General features: G+C 49.3%; 4 protein-coding genes across 4 annotated transcripts; 1 reads left to right on the forward strand and 3 right to left on the reverse strand.

Moving 5' to 3' along the window:
* Positions 1–741: 741 nt before the first annotated feature.
* On the reverse strand, positions 742–5,634 carry N7516_002285 (uncharacterized protein; the record flags this gene model as incomplete). Its single annotated transcript, XM_057215005.1, has 2 exons — positions 742–888; positions 952–5,634. The coding sequence occupies 2 exons, from the start codon at positions 5,632–5,634 to the stop codon at positions 742–744; spliced, it is 4,830 nt and encodes a 1,609-aa protein (XP_057076888.1).
* A 2,014-nt stretch (positions 5,635–7,648) lies between these two features.
* On the reverse strand, positions 7,649–9,680 carry has1 (ATP-dependent RNA helicase HAS1; the record flags this gene model as incomplete). The annotated part of the gene is made up of 4 exons (XM_057215006.1): positions 7,649–7,903; positions 7,967–8,227; positions 8,284–9,005; positions 9,077–9,680. The coding sequence occupies 4 exons, from the start codon at positions 9,678–9,680 to the stop codon at positions 7,649–7,651; spliced, it is 1,842 nt and encodes a 613-aa protein (XP_057076889.1).
* Positions 9,681–13,941: 4,261 nt separating this feature from the next.
* N7516_002287 (transient receptor potential ion channel family protein) lies at positions 13,942–16,221 on the forward strand (the record flags this gene model as incomplete). Its single annotated transcript, XM_057215007.1, has 1 exon — positions 13,942–16,221. One exon carries the CDS (start codon positions 13,942–13,944, stop codon positions 16,219–16,221), a length of 2,280 nt encoding a protein of 759 aa, XP_057076890.1.
* Positions 16,222–17,110: 889 nt separating this feature from the next.
* N7516_002288 (putative U1 snRNP complex component Yhc1) lies at positions 17,111–20,347 on the reverse strand (the record flags this gene model as incomplete). The annotated part of the gene is made up of 6 exons (XM_057215008.1): positions 17,111–17,592; positions 17,663–17,785; positions 17,863–17,964; positions 18,809–19,834; positions 19,896–20,050; positions 20,241–20,347. The coding sequence occupies 6 exons, from the start codon at positions 20,345–20,347 to the stop codon at positions 17,111–17,113; spliced, it is 1,995 nt and encodes a 664-aa protein (XP_057076891.1).
* Positions 20,348–20,372: the final 25 nt, after the last annotated feature.

Raw genomic sequence — 20,372 nt, forward strand, 5'->3', positions numbered from 1 at the left:
AAGCGTGTTCACGAAGGAGATCCTCAGTTGGAAAGGGATTTTCTTCCCAGACTTTAAAAGACATATTTAAAGAAGGAAAGTCCTTAGGCTTGTTTCAAGTTGGTTCTGAGTATATGATTTCGTAATGTGACAAAATTAAGAAGAAAGAGATTGTTTACAATTGAGGAAGCTACAAGTGCTTAGGCTGTAATAGGGAAAGAGCCACCTGGGCAGAAGTTCCCTTCCAATATTACACGAGGCTTTGCTAATATATTAACCTTGACATCTAACCTAGACACAAAGCAACGCGAAGACGCAAAAGATAATTCCACACCTCAAAATTGGAATAGATTATGTCTTCCTCTGCACCATTATCTACACCACAACACAAAAGCTACAAAGAGGAGGCTTAAACCTCTGCACGCTCACTAGATGCACGAGAGCAACTGCATGCCCGAAAAAAAGGCCACGAAAAAATAAGCAGAGAAACTTAAGGTAGAAAAAGCCAGGGAGGCGAAGAGAAGACATAACTTCCTGCTCATCCCATGGGCCATTGACATAAAACATGAAAGGGTAGGAAATATTGTAAACATTTAAACACGCAAACACATTGCTCATAGATTTGGGGGGGGTAAAGGAACTGAAACCAGAGTCCCCGTGAACGGTCATAACTTTCGTAAGAGGAATAGGAAGAAAAGGCAAAAGACGCTAGATGGAAACAGAGATTGAAAATATCAACCCAGGGGTATCACAATGCAAGTCTCAATATTGCTCATCTTCGTAGTCGATTTGCGCGGGACTGCCTTGGTAGCGGGTTCGCTTGATGTTGCCTGGGCTGTAGGAGCCGGCAGATGTGAGGGGACGCGGGCCAGTTGGCTTGCGTGTGGGGGGAGAGCAGATGGCAGAACTCTGAAGATAGTATTAGAAGTTGTTCAATTTAACCGATGGGGGAGGAGCCTCTGGGATACATACTCTGGAAACAGCACGGTCGCCGCTGTAGGCTGGTTCCTCACCATCCGCCACTTTGGATGGACGCTCGGGAATGAGCGGGCCCGCGTCCTTGACCTTAGGGGGACGGGGTGGACCCGGTGTACGCGTTGCGCGGGAGCTGGTCTCCGAGTAGCCTGCGTCGGAGATCGGGGACAGACGCGTGGCACCGCTGACACCGCTGTTGCGGTTTTGGGGAGGGTTGGCAGCAGACAGGCTGGGGTTGGATTCCCACTGGTCTGAGCCAGCGGGAGAAACTGGACCTCCGTAGATCTGGGCCTCGGTTTCGAGGCGGGACTGGTAACGTCCGGTTGGGCCTTGTCGAGGCTGGGGGTGCTGCAGCTCGAGACTACCACGGTGGCCGCGGTACTTGGGCGCCTCAGACACCTGGGAAGGAACTAATGGCGAAGGGGGTCTGTTCTCATTGTGCTCGTCGTCGAAGGTATAAGTGGATCGAATTCTGTCGTCTCCCTGGGGATCATAATATTTATAGGCGCCATGGGGTGCGAGATCAGACCCGGACCGAGACTGATCAGAGTTCGGACGTTCCTTGCGGGAGGGCTGGATGCTGTTGCGAATGCCATCGCCCATGGAGGTGGCGGTGGACTTAGACCAACGGGAGATCTTCGGGAAGATGGACGAGCTGCTGGACTTGTGCTTGCGGGCCTTCGGGGTTGTCTCGGTGCTGCGAGCTGATGTGGCCACCGGCTTGCGTGGAGGCGTGTCCAGGGGCAATGAACCAGACCGCTCGTGATGGGGCGCACCACGGACAGGGAGATGTGAAGTCAGGAACTGGTCACCATCGTCAAGCTCAAGATCTTCGTCAACTTCATGGACGGTGCTGACTCGCTGGTCCGAATCTCTGCGTTGTCCATTGGCCGGGCGAGAAGAGCTGGACCCGTAGGGAGATCGGCTCGTCTCGGCAGGTGCTCCGTTTAAACCGGGAGTCTCGTACCCACTTGGCTCCATGCTTCCCATTCTGGTCATACTGTGAGGGCTGAAGCCATCTTGTCCGGATCGCAGGGCCTCAACCTCGCCAAGCAGCTGCTCGAGCATGCCTTCAATCTTGGTCAAATCGCTGCCCGACTTGAGGTTCAATCCCTTCAGTGCACGCTTGAAGATGCTCTTCCGCTTGTCTTCCTCGTTAGCCGTGTTCAGCTGCCGATTCCGAGAAGCGCTGGGGGGCAATGGCCGGGGACCACCAAGCGCCTTGTGAGTCCGCTCATGTCCCCTGTCACTAGTGTCCATGATAAGATCATCTTGGTCGGCGATGAATCTCTTCATCTGCTCGAAAGAGGTGCGCATCTCAGCAGCACTTCGAACTAAAGTAACCAGAATCTCGGTGTCTCTGGCATTCCGCTGAGCATCCCGAACAGTCAAATGATCCATGAGAGCCACAATATCTTGGGATTGAATTCTCTCGATACCTCGGCCAGTGGCACTGTCGTAGAGTGGTGAACCAACACCGTGAGAGTAGCCACTGAAGTGGCGTTCATTGCCAGAGGTAAAAGGATCGTCTGCTCCAGCAGGACTATCGAAACTACCCATTCCAGCGGGATCCACGCCCACAAGACCTCGACTAGCTTGCTTCGGGGTCCCGATGCTGGGAGACATAGGGTTGGCAGCCGAAACATAGCCTTCATCCTTGGCACCAGGAGGTGTACCAAACAATGCCCGGGGTTGGTTCTCGCCAGAGTGGTTCTCGCCAGAATGGGCAGAGTAGTCATCGCCACCAAAGATATTCTGGGCAGTCTGGTAGTATTCCGCATCAAGCCCTATCTGCTGCTCAGCATTGAGACCCTTAGATCCACCGATCTGAGTATCGTAGTAGTGATCCGCCGGCGGAGACTTTGAATCGTATCCCCAGTGATCTGCCTGAGCGACACCACCAATGGGGCCCTGGATAATGGACGGATTAGTGTTGATTTCAGACTCCGATTCTTGGCTTTCAGCATCCTCGTGAGGGCTCTCCATTTCACGCGGGGCATTGTCGGCCATCATAGCAGAGTCGTCAATGTCCTCGAAGGACTGGGTAACACTCTGAGGGGGCGATGTGGCACCCATGCGGCGAGGGAACGAGGTCTCATCGGCATGGAAAGCATCCTGGCGTTGCTTCAAGGGGCTTCCGCGGTAGACTTCGCTTCCTGCCTTTTCAGGGCTTCGGCTTCGTGGTCGTTGAGCCAGATCGGTTTGCGAGCGGTTCGTGGATGAGATCTGAGATTCAAGGACAGATGGATCCATCAAGGAAGCGACTGCGGATTCGACGGCTATCGGGTGCATAAATCGAGGGTTAGCAGCAACGCCGGTAGTCACCTGGTGGCCTTCTTTGACTTTATCCATGAAGTCAAAATCGCTGTCTCCGTCGTCGCCAGAGCGCCTGCTCTGCTCGTCATAGCCATAGAAGCCATTGTCTTGGGAGCCCTGGCGCGAATGTTCGTATCCGAGCCCAGGTGATTCCTGGCTGTGCTGTTTGAAAATCCCACTCTGGCTGTGTGAGCTGGTACCCTGGCGGGTGGATCTCGCGAGGTTTGTACTAGGGGCCGATGACAGAGTGTCAATGGAGAGTCGAGGCTCAATCTCATGTTTTCCGTCGACTTGCTGCTCGCCGTGAGCCGAGTAATTGTCGTAGTGAGTCTGGGTATGATCACTCGCAATACTCTGAATGGGGCTCAACCCGCGGCCAGTAGCCTCATCGTGGTAGTCATCTTCCGTTTCGTTATGTCCGGGGTGAGCGGCGTCAAGGAGATTAGCTGCGGCTGCAGCTGCAATTGCCCAGTTACCACCGTCAGTTCCTGGAGATTGGCTCTGGTGATGTAGGTCACGGTCCGAAGCACTGTGCACCGAGATATTATGGTGCGACTGATTACCGTGGCGCATTCCGAGCTCATAGCGCGAGTCGATTGAATTTCGAGTAGGGGTGCGAGAAGCTGGCGACACACCCTGCCTCGGTGATCCGCGAGCAACGTCGAAGTAGGAGGCCTGGGGTTCGGGGGTGGGACTTGCCGTTCGCTCAGAGAGCAACGAGTTTCTGGTCAACTCGGAGTCCATCTCGCTGTGCATTGGCATTGGCGCAACATTGTGCTTCTGGAAAACAAGTTCGGTTTCGTTGTAGTTCATACTCTCAGTGCTCTTGCGTGAGCCACTTTTTCGGGAGCCACTGTGTCGGCGGTGCTCCTTTCTGCCGAGACTAGAGTTGGAGTCGTGATGCTTCAAAGAAGCCGCTGTGAGAGCAGAGCCGACTCGGGCAGCAGCATGGGCGTCGCGAAGACCCTTGCTCCTCTGTCTGCGGATCTTGTCTTGTTCGGTGTAGTCGGGTCGATTGGCCCATCTCACCGCCAAATCGGAGCTTTCACTGCTTTTACTTGATTTGCGCTCCGTGTTGCGTGGAGCTGTCTCGGGAGAAAGAACAATGCCTTCGTCTTTGCTATCCTTGTTGAGAACAACCTTGGGCTTCATAACATTCGGCGCACTGGCGTGCTTGGAGAGACGTCGACCTAGCTCATCTCTCGAGCTCGTGCCAGATGAATGAGATGTAGCCATGTCTCGATCGAATTTGCTCTTGTTAGTCATGACCTTTTGGTCCTTCTTTAGCTCCTTTAGCTCCGGTAGGATCAATCTCCTGATAGCATCTTCAACCGTCTCGAGTAATTTGGGGTTGTTAATAGAGGTCTTGGATGCACCGGAGCGAATTGAGTACTGGTCGGACTTGTGGTTTGAAGAGACTGCAGATGTGCTGAGAAGACTAGATTCAGGACTGGTGATATCCTCTTCCGCATACTTGTGCTTTCGGCGACGAGATGGTTTTGGTTCGGCTTCGAGGTAATCCTTGCCGTCCCTGCTTTTTTGTTTGCCGCTCGAAGCCTCTTGCGGCGATTCGGTGAGCTTTTCTGCCACACGATGCGCAATCCGTTCGTGACTCAAACTGCGACTTCTTTGACGACGAGGGGTCTTGAGCAATCCCACATCTTCAGGGGGCGAACCACGCTCTATACTCTGGCTGCGTTTTCGCCTAGGACCGGCCGATGAAGCGTTGATCATGCTATCCGGCGGCATGGACGAAACCTCCGATGACATAGGCAAGTATCGGGTGTCTTGCGAGAGGGAAGACATCTCGCTTCCCTGTCCGCGGTTCACGAATTCGATTTCTACCGGCTCGCGACGTGATGAATGACGATCCTCTTCCTCAGCTGAATTCGACGCAAGGCTGTGATCATCCGTTGCGCCCGAGTCCAATTGCTTTTGTTTTGGAGATGGTGATGGTAGGGATATCCGGTGGGTATATGACGGTTTGCGGCTACCGCTACCGCTTGATTCGGTGATTTGCAATTGGTCTTTTCTTTCCCTGGACTTTCTCGCCGACGATGGTGTAACACGTACTCGCACGCTGGGACGAGAGACAATGCCGCTTGAGCCTTTGCCGCCCTCGAAATACTCGATGAGTAATGAAGTGTGAGAGTCGTGTTGAGCTCGAGACAATTTCTCTTCGTGTTCCCGCTGTCGCCGAGTGGATACAGTTATGGGGCTACCGTCGTCTGGGATAGAGTACGACGTTTTGTCTGTGCGGCGAGAAATGTCAGTTGCCAGATCTGTGCCCGTTGCGCTATCCCCTGTATCGATGATGGATTCTGTGGGGGCGGGAAGAATCGGTCTGCGGGTGTTGACCCCCATGATTGGTGAGGCGTCCTTCAACCCAATCGCATGCTCCGTGCTCGACCGAGGTGATGGGAGGATGAGGGGAGTGTTGTTGGGGGAATGTTATCACTGTTGCTTCGCGCTTGTTGGCACGATAGTGGGGAAGTGACAAAATGGTAGGGACTCAAGAAGAGATCCCCAAGAATTATTTTTTGATAGGAGTTGAGAGCGTACCAGCGCAGAGACCACGGAACAGTGGGGAAGAATTAAGAGGGTGAGATTAGGGAAGGAGGGAGAGAGAGAGAGAGAGAGAGAGAGAGAGAGAGAGAAAAGCAACGGTGGTGCCCAAAGGTGTTGCTGTCGAAGCTCGCCGATCCCTCACATGAAAATAAGGAAAAGGGAGAAGGAAAAGAATTCAAGATGTCTACGAAGTAGGAATGAAAGATGAAGCAAAGGACTAGATAATCAGGCGAATATCAGCCAGTACCCGACTTAATTAACAATAATTGCCCAGCCTCATAAAAAAAATAAAAATTGAAGAGGCTGGAGTGAATTGTACATCCCAGGTTCCGACCCGCGTGGGCCACCATAAAAAAGAGTACCCGATAACTACTTGTGTTGTACTTCGTACTTCGTACTCCGTACGAAGGGTACTGTGTTATAAACAAACGGGAAACCATGGGGGGGATCCATTCGGGATCGTCTTTTGGTTCCTTGGTTCATCTCTATATTCTTCAATATCAAAGTCATCAATTCATCAATCATTTACCTATGTTGTACTCCGTAGGTATTCATCTCCCAACCTTGAAAACGCTACTCTGTATAACCTCTACTTCGTGGCTGGGGGTAATCTTGGCAAATCCAACCCACCTAGCGCAACATACTCCGTATGGAGTACAATTTTCCATCAACACCTTGAAAATGACAAAACACTTACCCGTCACACACGAACACACACACACACGGTCCACCTGTAGTTCTCCGTGAGACCCGCAAAAAGACAAGGCAAAAGAACCGGAACGAGCACACCGTCGCCCAGACGACAGATACCCTGGAGATCGGGTGATTGGGCCCAGCACCTGCCAACTCATCACACTCATGTGCTTAGGCTTTCCACCTTACCAACCTCTCCATGTTGGAATGATTGGATTTATTGGAATTAATAAAAAAAAAACAAAATCGGCTGGCATATGGCTGGGAGATGAAATACACCGACAATATTTCCCGCCTTTTTCCCCCAGATTCACTATCCGTGATCTCCCACCTATGACTGGACAGAACTATATGTCGCCCTTGCAAGGGGGCGCAAGCAATTATCATCGAGACTACTTGCGCAGCTGGGGGGTTGAAGAGGACTTGCTGCATCCCGTACATTAGTGGCAATCGAGCTGCTTCCAAAGTTGGCTCTGTCATTGGCAAACGATCGCTTGGGCTCAATACTGTGTAAGATTGGCATCTTCCAATTGGATCGCTTCGGCGGGTATGAGAGGTTTGTAGAACCGACTACATGTAGGTACCAATTAGTTATGTACTCGGTTCTTCTGTAAGGATATGGATTTTTATTGTACATACTGCTTCTGTAGTTCTCTTACTCTTGTTTGGTAGGCCCCTCCCACGTGGAAAGGGCCCGAAGCCCACATGGCTCAATGAATGCTTGGGAGAATGAATAAGCCTTATGGTTATCACACAGTCAGAGGTTTCCTGATTGGCATCTAACTATATAGATAAGTGGAACTGACCAAACGGATCATAGGCTGACCCTTTAGACTAAGGGTCTGCCTGTTGCGGTTATGGTACTCCGTATGTAAAACCCATTAATCAAGGCGCAAGGAGGCGAAAGGAAAAGGTTAATCCATACAAAGAGCAAGATGCATTCGACTATCCCACCACTAAGCCATACGAATATTCAACTCGCCATCTCTCTTATGATTACAGAATAAGGGGACAAAATTGAAACCCAAATAGATATATCCACATTGCTGAACTCCAATGTCCCTAAAATAAATATGCAGAGACAATCGATCGCTTTTGATGTTCATACAGATTGTTCTCAGTCATTGTGCTTCCGCTTGAACTTCAGTCCAGCGCCGTTCTTGGGCTGGCTGCCGTACGTGCGGCGACCTTGCTGCTCCTGTTTCTTATCGCGGCTCAGGCTGGAGCCCAGCTGGATGTCAATGCGAGGTGGGGCATTGAAACCAAAGCCCTTGGCAACCTTGACGAGGTCAAGCTTGTTTACGTCGAACACAGTGCGAAGGGAGTGCGAGGCGTATGCTTGGAGATAAGAACGGTAACCATCCTTGGCAGACTGCACAGATGCGTTAGTATACGAGTAACACATAAATAAGAGGGATGGGGGAAGATAGCGTACCTTGTTGAGGTAGTAGTTCTGGCCAATGAGCTTCTCCAGCTGAGACTGCACATTGACAATCTTGGAGGCCGGGAACTCGAACTCCACGACAGGCACGCGTGCGTCCTTGAGGTGCTTCAAGAAACCAACCTCGGAAGGCTGGAGGAACATCAAACTGCGGCCCTTGCCTTCAGCACCACGGGCGGTACGTCCGACACGGTGAATGTAGTCACGAGGATCATCAGGGGGATCGAACTGGATAATCCAATCGACAGCGGGGATCTGGAATTTTGAGTCAGTTACGGAATAAACGTGGGAATGCGGGGTGGGAAACATACATCCAAGCCACGAGCAGCAACATCAGTACAGATCAAGGTACCTTGCTTGGCATTGCAGAACTCGAAGAAAGTATTGGTACGCTTCTGCTGCTTCTGCTTTCCGTGCAACTCCAGAACGGGAAGATCGATGTAGTTCAAAAGCTCAGCATGGTACTTGACACAGTTGCAGCTCGAGAAGAAGACAATAATCTTCTTCTTAAGGTTACGCTTGAGGAATGAGAAGAGAAGCAAGAAACGCTTGTCTGCCTCACACACCACATAGCCTTGTTCCAGACCCGCCACTGTGCTGTGCTCCTTGCTGTGGTCGACGTTAATGTAAAGCGGTCCGGGGCGGAGAGATATCCGGGCCAGATCCTCGACCTTGGTGGTCTGTGTGGCGGAGAAAAGCATAGTCTGGCGTTCTTCCTTGGGGAGGATCTTAACAACCTGGCGCATTTCATCTTCGAAACCGACTTCGAGAATTCGGTCTGCCTCGTCAATGACCAAGGTCTTCAAGTTCTTGAAGATGAATCCTTGGGTGTTCTGGAGGTGATCCAGCAAACGACCGGGTGTGGCGATGAGCAGGTTGACACCCTTCATCAGCTTCTCGGCTTCAGCACGACGGTTGGCTCCTCCGATAACGATACCGTATGTCTGGGAGTGGTGGGCCATAAGTTCACGGGCGACACCGAAGATCTGCAGTGCCAGTTCGCGAGTAGGGGAAACGACGAGAACACCAGTACCTGCATTGAAAAGTTAGACACAGGTCCCAATGGCAAGTAACTATCAGATAAAGGTATGGGGGAAAACTTGCCGTTTCTGGGCTTGAAGCGCAGGGCGTGCAGCATCTCAATAGCGGGGAGCAGGAAGGCCAAAGTCTTTCCGGAACCGGTCTTCGCAGCACCGAGAACATCCCGTCCAGCAAGCAAAGGAGGAACGGTACGCTGTTGAATCTCAGTCATGGTTGTGAAGCCCATGTCATTGATACCCTGCATAGTCTTCTCGGAAAGGTTGAGCTCGGTGAACTTCTGCAGCTTGCCCTCGGTCTGGGGCAAACGGACATCTTCCATAGTAGGAAGATCAGTACCGTTCGCAGCCTCGGTGTCTTCAGCATCACTGCCCTCCTCAGCATCACTACCCTCCTCAGCATCACTACCCTCCTCCGCATCTACCTCCTCGACATCTTCAACGGCCTCGGCGTCGTCGCTTTCTTCCTCGGCGCTGGGTGAAGGGCTGACCTTGCGCTTCTTGGTAGACTTCTCAGCTGAAGCCTTCGGGGTCGAAGCAACACTCTTTTTCGGGGTCACTGCAGGGCTGGATTTGGCTTCCACGGGCTTGGCGACATCGCTCTCTGCTTTTGAGCCGTGCTTTCTCTTGCGCTTGTTGATGGACTTTGCGGTGTCCACGGGGCCAGGCATTTTGTTGATTGGTCCTGCGACAGTGTAATAGTTGACACTGGAACAAAGCAATCAGGTGTTTGTCTCGTATCACCTTGACCTTGTGTTTTGCAGGTCTAGATTATTGATCTCTGCGGGCGGAAATCATTCTGCTACTTTTTTTTTCTGATCGGTAAAATGTGGCAGAACTCCACATCACGTGTTGATAGACTCCATCAGTTGGTGCCTTAACTATAAGGCGGACAATATTGACCGAGGTTGGCCATCTCCTATGATTTCAATCATCACTTGGATGTAGGACTTCAAGGCTACAAAATCCACATGTGTTTCAAGTTTAAGGCCACCATATTTCAGAGATTATTGGTGTTTTTTTACACCCAGAATCAAGTGATGCCGAGCAGGATACGCGCCTGGTGGGTTCCTCCTTTACCTAGTGAAACAAGGACGGAATGTTGACCAGAAGGCTGTGCAAGCACCGATATCTTGGCCTCAAGTTAGGCAGCTGAGATATATTGTGGTATGTATGACATGTTTTTAGTGACTGCTCAGTTGTTGCGTATGTATGTCTTGTGCCAAGGGCTGGGCTCCTTTGTCTTTGTCTAGGGGTATTGGTCTTTGATATGCTTACAGAGTACGGAGTACCCAATAACTATTATCATCAAGGTTTGCACATGGAAAGGTCGTTTTGCACATATTAAGTCGTTTGTACTGTCTATACTCTAGTATAACACCAAAAAGGAAGACATATATTATCAAACATCGGCTACATCATCTTTTTTGGCCATTTTCAACAATCTACTCTCGGATAGCCTCTCCTAGAAGAAGCAATACTGCCTCAGCTTCATTATAATGCGTCGATACCACACGCCTATCCTTATACATGGCTCTCCATCCTAGGTTTTGCCCAGCTCAAAAGGTATACCATAGTAAAGCGCTATTCATCCAAGAAGAGATCAACACCTATGTTGTAGTCTAAGTCGATCAACCTCTCCAAGGTTCAAGTTTGCAGTTATAAATTGTACGGAAATTAGTAATCGAGCAATTCGGGAAGATTTGATCATCGAGAATGAAATATATGTAACAAATAAAAGTATCATCCTCTTTGGGATCTGTTCAGACTAATCTTGATATTGCGTTGTGAAGTATAATTCCCCTTTTACTAAATGAACTCACTTTACTAAACTCACAACACGGTGCTTAGTGAGGGCTCATATGTTCAACATTATTGTTGTAGGTTAGGTAGGACTCAGACTGCTCAGTTTGACTCATTGAACAAAACATCAAAACGGAAAGCCAAGAAGTCCTTGGCAGATAACTTTCTCTTATGTTTCCGATGGGTTTAGATCCGGGGGTAAACCTTCCTAGTGAGACGTACAAAGTAACATCGTAGATAACCATAATTTATTCTTAGTCTACCCCAGGATTCTACAGCCGGGTAGATCCTTAGACTCTATGCTTCCCTGATAGATATAAAACACACATACGATGTGATGTAGTACACTCCTTTTAAGACGACATTAAAGGAAAATAACACCAGCGGACTACATATGTTGTAGTTAGACATGATATAAGGATCGACATAGTTAGTATTCCAATCTACAGAGTACCGACGTTAGCGTTCATACAATTGCACAGCCTCGTTTCCAAGGTTGGCAAAGGCCCCATCACCTTCATCCTCTGGTCGGATCAGACATGTTTCAGAAATAAAGGAACCTCCATCTGCATAGACCATTTGTGAGCTTGGTATTATTATGTCAAATCATATTCCCTCCCCCTTTTATTATGAATTTGTTTCGCTCGCTTAGTGTGTTCTGCTGTCACCCCCTGATCACCAGAAAAGGATGATCAGAACGATCACGTATTTTTGATGTGCGCGTGATGACGTCTTGATTTCCCGCTCGGTCTCTATGTTGTAATCTCATATAACTAGTACGACATTGTTATACAATCCGAGTACAAATATGTGCTAAATGAGATATCGGGACCATTGTATTCGAACCGATTGTACGACCCAGTACTCATATGTATTTTCTTAACTGTCAGGCGCTTAAGCCACGGGTGGTCTAGTTATATGGTATTTTTGGGGGTCCACTGACATTGTCTGATTCGCCGTTTGATCACTGCATGTCATTGGTCAAAAATCTCTGCCTTCGCTGTAATTGAGTTATTCCAGGTACGGTGTATACAAAGTGCTAATAATATATCACTCTGTTTGCAATTTTATACTCATTCTCGGTTTTCTGTTCCAACCTGCAAGGCATATCCCCAGGTTTCTTTCTCTAGTGCTTCTTATAGCAAAATTGGGCGCGCATCTGACACTACCAGTAGAAGCTAGATAACTAGTCACTTTCTTATCAATTCTTATTGAGGAACAGGAAGCTGACTTGCCTACAAACTACGCCAGGTCTCAGGAAAGGCAATTTGTTCATGCACAAGGATATTCGACCGCCTTGTAGCCTTATGATGTCTTCTTTGGTAGTCCTTTTAGATGCTCCCCTCATTGGCGTTGTAGCAACAATGGTCGGCCACATATGCGGCCTTCGCATGTCTATTTAGTCGTCTTTTGGTAGTCCTTTTTATATGTCGTAGGAAAGACTGCATTTGGTCATTGAATCAAAATTATATTTATATATTTTGTAGGCTGTATCCTGTTTAAGTCTTTCTCTAGCATTGCAACAATTTTGTCCTTGAGATGAACATTAGACATCGTCCACCTCCCTCTTCAATATCAAAGTCTTTTGAGTCTATATAGTTATCACGCAATAAATCACAATAGTATACGGAGTACATTGGCATACCCTCACGGCTTTAGCGCTACTGCCAACGCTAGAGCTATGCTAAAATATATTGTCCACTGATATTCTAGATCAAATGCCCATATGTTGTACTCCGTATATACATGGGATGATATTTACCCTGGCTAATTATCCAGAAGCGGCCTCATAAAAGCGGCAGCTAAGGTGGGGCCCCGCCCGAGGAAATTCAGTACAATGGAGCGTGCATACTCCATAGTAGGCAACGACTTAAAAGTGTGGACCTAAAAAGTCTGGAATCTCAGTTTGATTAATTATTAGAGGCAGACGGAATACTTGGATGTGATATGCCTTCCCCCGTACGGAGTATAGTTAGTATAAATATTAAGTTGATATTCAAAGTTACCATAATACCTAGGTACGTTCCACTTACAGTCCACTGTATTCGGCACACTCCACAGCTGGGGTCAACAGTTCCTTTGGTTCCAGTATTGGCATATCCGTCTTCTCTAATAATAATCCCAAGGGCTATGGACCCGCCTGATTCCGCCATCCATCAACCGCTTTCGGCAATTTCAGTGTGCGTCTATACGAGAAGAGAAGATTGATTTTGAACTGTTCTTTGGTCAATAGAAAGAGAATAGAGTAGATAGAATGAAGAGAATGAAACGAATAAAGGGAAGAAAAACAAGTGAAACATCATCTAGCTTCGCCTTGGAGGTGGCATTCTGTAAGTGTTGAAGGGGGGAAGGTGCCAATGGGTGACCATACGGAACAAACCTAAACATCAATACCACCAAATACAGAAATCTTATTGGTTCCAAGTTAACCGCCCCTGTGTTATTACAATACATGACCACATACCTTGTCAGTGGAATGGCAGTCCAGGCAATGTCTTTCCCACCCTTGTCGACTTGTCCCTGAGTGAACAACCCGTGGACAATTCTTCCTCTCACTCTCATTCCCTCGTCTCTCTTTTTTTTTCCCTTCTTCTCTTCTAGGGAACAGTTTGTGTCTACTATAAACCACATTCTTCCCCAGTTTCAAGCCTATTACTCCTTTACTCCTTTTTCGGCCGTACTGTGTATCGCCAGTCCACTCACTCTCGACATTTCGCTTTTTCGCTTTTTCGCTTTTCGCTTTACTCGACCTTACTCTCATTCAGGCTTAGACATACTCTCATTCATCTACAAATACGGCTTCTTCCGATTCCATTAAACCCCTTACGACTACTTCTACGCTCCGGTTATATTCAAATGCCCCAAAGGCAAACCACACCTTGACTCGACCCTGACCTTTCTCCGACAATTTGCGCCAAACATACAGTAACAGTCCGAGGAGACATTCAGAAATAACTCGGCCCCACGACGATCAAACACGATTCGGCCGTACGAAAACTTCCGCATCCGGCGGCTGGCAACGTGGTACTCTGGAGTGCCACTGACACGGGACCCGTCAGATATCTTCCCCTCGCCCGGATCTACCACAGGAAACCTCTAGTGTTTCGCAACCTCTTCCTGATACCGAAAATGCGGTTAATATCGCTTCTCACCTGCTTCGTCGCCTTTCTGGCGCCGCTAGCCTCCGCGGTTCAGCTCCTTGAATCCAATGCACTCAGCGTGTGCATGGAAAGTAGCAACTTCACGGCAACATATTTCAACGTCGTTTTCTATCCGGGAAACAACTCTCTTGTCGTCGGCTTCGATGGCGTCTCATACATCGAGGGTAAGGTTGTTGCGGAGATGACCCTTACTGCGTATGGCTACGAGGCATACAAGAACACCCTTAATCCTTGTTCTATTATTGGCATGGGTATGTGTCCCATGGCCGCTGGACCCATGGATTTGGGACCACTTTCTCTCGACCTGCCAACAGGCACTTCAGATAAAATTCCTGGTATTGCCTACACCGTGCCTGATCTTGACGCAAATGTACGGATTGTCATCAAGACAGCCGACACTAAAGAAAAGATTGCTTGTGTCGAGGCCTCGCTTTCTAACGGCAAGACCGTTAATCAAGCCGGAGTCTCGTGGACAACCGCTGTTATCTCCGGACTAGGTCTCGCTGCATCCGCCATTACCTCCGGGCTAGGTCATTCTAACACCGCGGCTCACGTCGCGGCAAATGCGCTCTCTCTCTTCGGTTTCATGCAGTCGCAAGCGATGATCGGCATGACCTCGGTCCATATGCCCCCGATCGTGGAGTCTTGGACCCAGAACTTCCAATGGAGCATGGGTATCATCCGCGTGGGATTCATCCAGAAGATCGCCACCTGGTATCAGCGGTCAACCGGTGGAACTCCATCGACAATCCTGTCACAGCTTGGGGATACTTCTGTGGAGGTTCTCAAGCGCCGCAAGCGTGACTTTGCTGACCCAGCAATGAATCTCTTGAAGAGAGCCATGGGTCCCATGGTAGTTAAGCGAGCAACAGGCATGGCCAAGAGAGCCAGCACAGGCACAGGCACAAGGCAGAAACTTCTTGTCATTCGAGGAATTGATCGTGTCGGGTTCCGTGCGAACATGGAGGAGACCAACATTTTCCTCACTGGCCTAATTTTCTTTGCGGTCTTCACCTGCGTTGTCGTTATCATCGTTGCAGCCTTCAAGGGAATTACTGAGCTACTTGTCAAAAATGGCAAAATGAAGAGTGAACGGTTCCATGACTTCCGCAATGGATGGAAGATTGTTCTGCGCGGTATCTTGTTCCGACTGACTCTCATCGGTTTACCCCAAATGTCTGTTCTTTGCCTCTGGGAGTTCACTCAGCGTGACTCGCCTGCTGAGGTTGTTTTGGCAGCGGTCATGCTACTTACTATGCTCATCTCTCTTGGATGGGCCTCTCAGAAGGTAGTTCGGTTGGCAAAGCGTTCAGTGACCATGCACAAGAACCCAGCATACATTCTTTACTCCGACCCGTCCTGTCTGAACAAGTGGGGCTTTTTGTATGTGCAGTACCGAGCAACAGCATACTACTTCGTCATTCCGTTCCTCATCTATACCTTGATCAAGGGTATGTTCATCGGTCTGAGTCAGCCTGCACCGGTCGTTCAGACAGTGGCTTTGGTTATCCTTGAGCTAGCCATGCTGGTTGGTGTCTGCGTTCTCCGTCCGTGGATGGATAAGAAGACTAATGTCTTCAACATCTCTATTGCTGTGATCAATTTCCTCAACTCCATCTTCCTCCTCATTTTCTCGGATGTGTTCGACCCTCCCCAAATGATGATCGGTATCATGGGTGTCATCTTCTTCGTTTACAATGCCGTGTTCTCTTTGGTTCTTTTGATCCTGGTTCTGATCGCCTCGGTTTATGCCGTTGTGTCCAAGAACCCTGATACTCGCTACCAGCCCATGCGCGACGATCGTGGTTCATTCATCAAATCCCAAACCCAACTCACTACTGAGTTGGATGCCTTGGGTGCTACAGCGCGTGGTGATATGAAGCCCGGGCAGTATAACAACAACAACAATCCATTCGACGATGATACCGCTTCTATCTCCAGTGGAAACGGTGCTAGCGTCGGCCGTCAAATGGAGTCAACCTACCCGCCGCAATCAACCTACCCACCGCACGGCTCTGCTGCCCAAGCGCCTCGGTCACCCGTTGACCCATCTGTGCCATTGTTCCCCAGTGGCGCGTTAGGTCACCACAATCCTCCTCCCGGATACGACAATTTCGGTCGGTCCCCTTCACCCGCCGGAAGGAGCTTTGATAACACTTCTCCTGTTGGCCAATCTGCTCTATCGACAACATATCGAGCCCAGAACAGCGCCAGTCCTTGGCAAAGGGGTGCTGGCTATGACCATTAAAAGAACCATTAAAAAATACCAGTGGTCTCTTGTTTTGTCGCTTCCGAGATGAAGATATGTGATTTTGTTTTAGCGCGGGATACCGATGGTCTATAATCGCCATTCCTCTGGGTTCGGGTTTCTTTTCTTTTTTTGCTTCTGCACAAGCTGCAGGATCATCGCTTCAGATAAACTTCTTTTCTTAATTCACTCCATTGCTTAATGGTGTGAGCTTTTCTCATCTATCCCTTCCTTTCCCTTTTCTTCTTCCTGCTTCTTCTCCTCAATTCTTTTATCTATTTCTCTCCCGGTCTAAATCCTCGAGGTGTATTGCTTTTTTCTTTACTTCCGCTCGGCGTTATTTGATGCATTCTGGATATGGTGATCGGCCTTGAGGGTTTCTCTGTTCTTTATTGTTGGCTTTGCAGTACGTCTGCCACCGATAAATATATTTTCAATTTCTCACTTCATACATCGGTATCTTGGATGTTCTTTTCAGATGTCTTTTTCGATGTCTTCTTAGGTATATACGAAGGTCGTAAAAAAGTATGCGTTTTGAAGGAGCCTTTTGATGTAAATATGAGAGCGATGTCCACATATATATATGTGGATGTCGGAGTTTTTTTTTGCAACTCTAGGGCTTTGGATCTCGTAGGAATTCAATTCCATGAACTGACAACATCCATGCCCGTCGAAATAGGCAGAACCTAACGAGACCATCTCGTACGAAGGATAACGTACGAAAAGTAAAGAAATATTAAAAAAAAGAAACCGCTATTTTACACTAACAGTGAAGAGCAAAAAGAACCATGAGAGATGCCATGCCATGCCATGCCCACGACACACACACAAAAAAAAAAGGTATCAGAAACAAATCACATACGAACCAACCCTAAGATCGCGATCATAATCACCACCGCTGATCCATCCCACCGGGAGGCCCACCTCCGGGGGGAGGAGGATACCCCTCCAAGCCACGGGGGCCAGTAGGAATCTGCGGACCGCCAGGGCCCATACCGGGCTGACCAGGCATAGGCGGGAATCCCGCAGCACCTGGTGGAGGGATGGGGAAGTTAGGGAAGCCTCCTGGGGGAGGAATCGGCAGGTTTGCGCCCTGGGGCATGTTGGGGAGGGGCGGTGGGAAGCCGCCTGTTGGTGGGGTTCCGGCAGCGTTAGGGAAAGGTGGGAAGGGAAGACCGTGGGCTCCTGGGGCTGTTGGGTGGGGGTGTTGATTAGCTTGGTTTTGTTCTGGGTAGGTCGGTGATCGGTTTCTCGTCCTGGGGATGTAGGGTGGAACTGGGAATGGGTGGGACATACGAGGTAGCATGCCTGGAGCACCGGGGGCGCCTGGTGGAGGGATACCAAAGGGAGGAGGGGGCATGCCCGGTTGTCCTGATTGGGTTAGTTTTGTGTGTTCTAGATTGGTTTGTAGGGGAGCATGGGAGGGATAGTCAAGTCGTACCCGGGAATCCGAAGGGAGGCGGGAACGCGCCGGGGGCCATCATGTTGGGGGCTTGTTGGCCCTCTGCGGCGTAGGAGGAGGTGATGGAGTCGATAACGGACTGGGCTTTTTCTTGGCCAATCTCTGTACCGGGTTCATATAGTTAGCTATCATTCAGCTGTTGGGGTTGGCTGCCTTGCTGCGCCATCGGTCAGACGTACGTTGGTAGTATTCCACCACGTTCCTCAGGTGGTTTCGGCCGGAGTTATGCGCCTTGCGCACGCTCATCGAGTCGTGCGTCAGATAGACATCACAGTAGTCGCCTGTTAGTTTAAGTGGGAGGTTAGCAATTGGTCGATGGATGTGAATTTAGTGGCCATAGTCGGGCGTGTCGCATTATGCCCGGAATAGGCTATGACACCGCTTGGTCCGTCTATACCTGGATTTGAGGCAAAACCTACAGAAGAGTGCATGGGGAGTTAGCTTTCAGTTGTGAAGATATGGACTGGAAGGACTTATATTTGGGCATCTTGCCAGTTTATGCAGCAAGTACCTTGCTGTCGTCGCACGAACGAGGAAAATTCCCTTTCGGGGTCGGTTTCGTTCAGGAGGCGGGGCCCTTGGCTAGCAAGGACTGTACTGGTTTGTAATGTCGTGGTCTCAGGTTGAATGCTGGAAGTAAAGCCTTGGTGACGCAGATAAGAGAGAAACCGAGGCAGCAGGACTGGCCAGTGGTTTCGGGTCTCGATGGCGAGGGTTGGACAGGCGGCCGTCAGTGGCAGAATAGTATCTTATCGCATCGGATCTCGATGTTGTAGAACAAACACAACATCTCTTTGTCTTCCAGGGGAACCCTCGAAACCGACTAACCGACTACGGGAACAAACCTCTAATGGAAGAGAGAGAATGTAAGATCGTAAAACACGAATGGAATTCCTATGGCCAGTTGATCATCTAACTTAAGAGAAGAAAGAACCAAGCGGGGCGGGCCAATGCCCACGCTCTGTGAAAGTGGTAAGTCTCACCCCTTACCAACTCTCCCTTTCCTCCAGCAGAAAGACTAAAATACATTTTTTTTTCTTCTTTTTTTCCCTTTAATAATTGAAAACCCATTGGATTTGGATTGAATTGATCAATCTTCGAATGAAGAATGGTAGTGGAAACCACTGTCCTCATCAGAGCCGGTCCACTTGCTTGCGACAGCCGGGGACAAGACGCTGTTGACAACTCCACTTTGTGCTCTCAGATTTAAAACTTGCACACTCTCCTCACGCTCAATTTCAAGTCTTCCATCCTCCAGGCTTCGAGCGAATGCGACAATCATTTGGAGTAAGCTGGCAAACTTGCGCAAAGTCAGTTGCTCGCTCTCCTCCCACTGCTTTACAGCATCCCGTACGTCGCGAATCCGAATGTTTTTGAATTGACCATTTGTATGATTGGCGATAATGAAGTTGGGAATTTGCGTAAGCCACAACCGGGGCAATTCTTCCTTCAAAACATCGCAACGCCTCTTAGCGCGAGATCGAGTCCTCACGCCAAAGACTGCACACTGTGGGATACGCTGGCCTTGCATTGCAACCTCAAGCTTCTGAGGTGCCATTTCTGTAGCGTACGAGAGAGCATCCGAAAGTGATATGTCTTCGATGGACGCCAAACTTTCCTCTGCATTCATACTTTCTTCCTGGGAATGGGGAACAGGCTCTTCTTTGGCTTTCTCGGTATCCGTAACCAGGTCAGGCAAGAAGCCATCCGGTACAAAACGGATCAAGCACTCCATGTCGGCAAACTTGTACTTCACCACTCGTTGGTGGGACGTGGATCCGCCCACACCATCATTCCACGTGGTGTATGCTTCCAGGAAAGTATGTCCATATCCACGGATACCGGGGATCATTTCGGTGGGCGAGTTTTCCCTTCTGATAAAGAAGACGGTCTTACCGAGTACCTGAACAAGCATCCTAAAGGGACTACCAGCTCCACGTACAAAACGTAGCAGCTGGCCCAGGGTATTGTTGCACGCAATGATGTCCACGTCGGTCACAGGGAACTCGGGTTTGTCAGTCAGGATTGCTTGTACCATTGGCTCGAGAGGGTAAGGGGGATATTGTGCAGCATTTCGATCACGGAAATATGTACCATTGTCTTCCGGGAGCGTGCGCGGGTCAGATAGAGGTGTCCACTTGGGTGGTTCACCTAGTATACATGTGTCAGTTAACATTCATGCGGTGAACGGTGCCCTGTTTTATCATCTTACCTGGAATGATGATCCTAGCCTTGTCCCCACCAAGCCAATTGTAGGATGTCAGATATTGGCTGTTTGTGATTTGAGAGATATCACTACCTTGATGTTCCGGATTTTCGATCTCATTGTGCTGGATTGTCACAAGGATCTCTCCCAGCGGAGGAGACCTGGATGAAACGATTTGCCTCCTACCTCTTCCTCTTCCTCCTCCCCTTCCTCTTCCTATTCCCCTTGCTCGCGAAGACATAGTTCTAGACTAGTCTAGGGGTCAGGAAGTAGTACCGAGAGAAGTTGTCACGCAATACAGTAAGAGTATGTAGATGCAGAGGAATTACAAGGCAAAAAAAGTCTTCGTACCGTTCCGTTTGTTCCAATGTTATGATTGTATTGACCCCTGTCTTGAAACCCCCTATTTCCGTGAACTTCTGTTCCGTGCAGTTCTGCGTTTCCGTGAACTTCTGCATTTCCGTGTAGTTCCGTGTACCCCCG

This window comes from Penicillium verrucosum (genome assembly GCF_028828655.1).
Source record: "Penicillium verrucosum strain IBT 35672 chromosome Unknown utg000001l_segment0_segment0, whole genome shotgun sequence".
Classification (NCBI taxonomy): domain Eukaryota; kingdom Fungi; phylum Ascomycota; class Eurotiomycetes; order Eurotiales; family Aspergillaceae; genus Penicillium; species Penicillium verrucosum.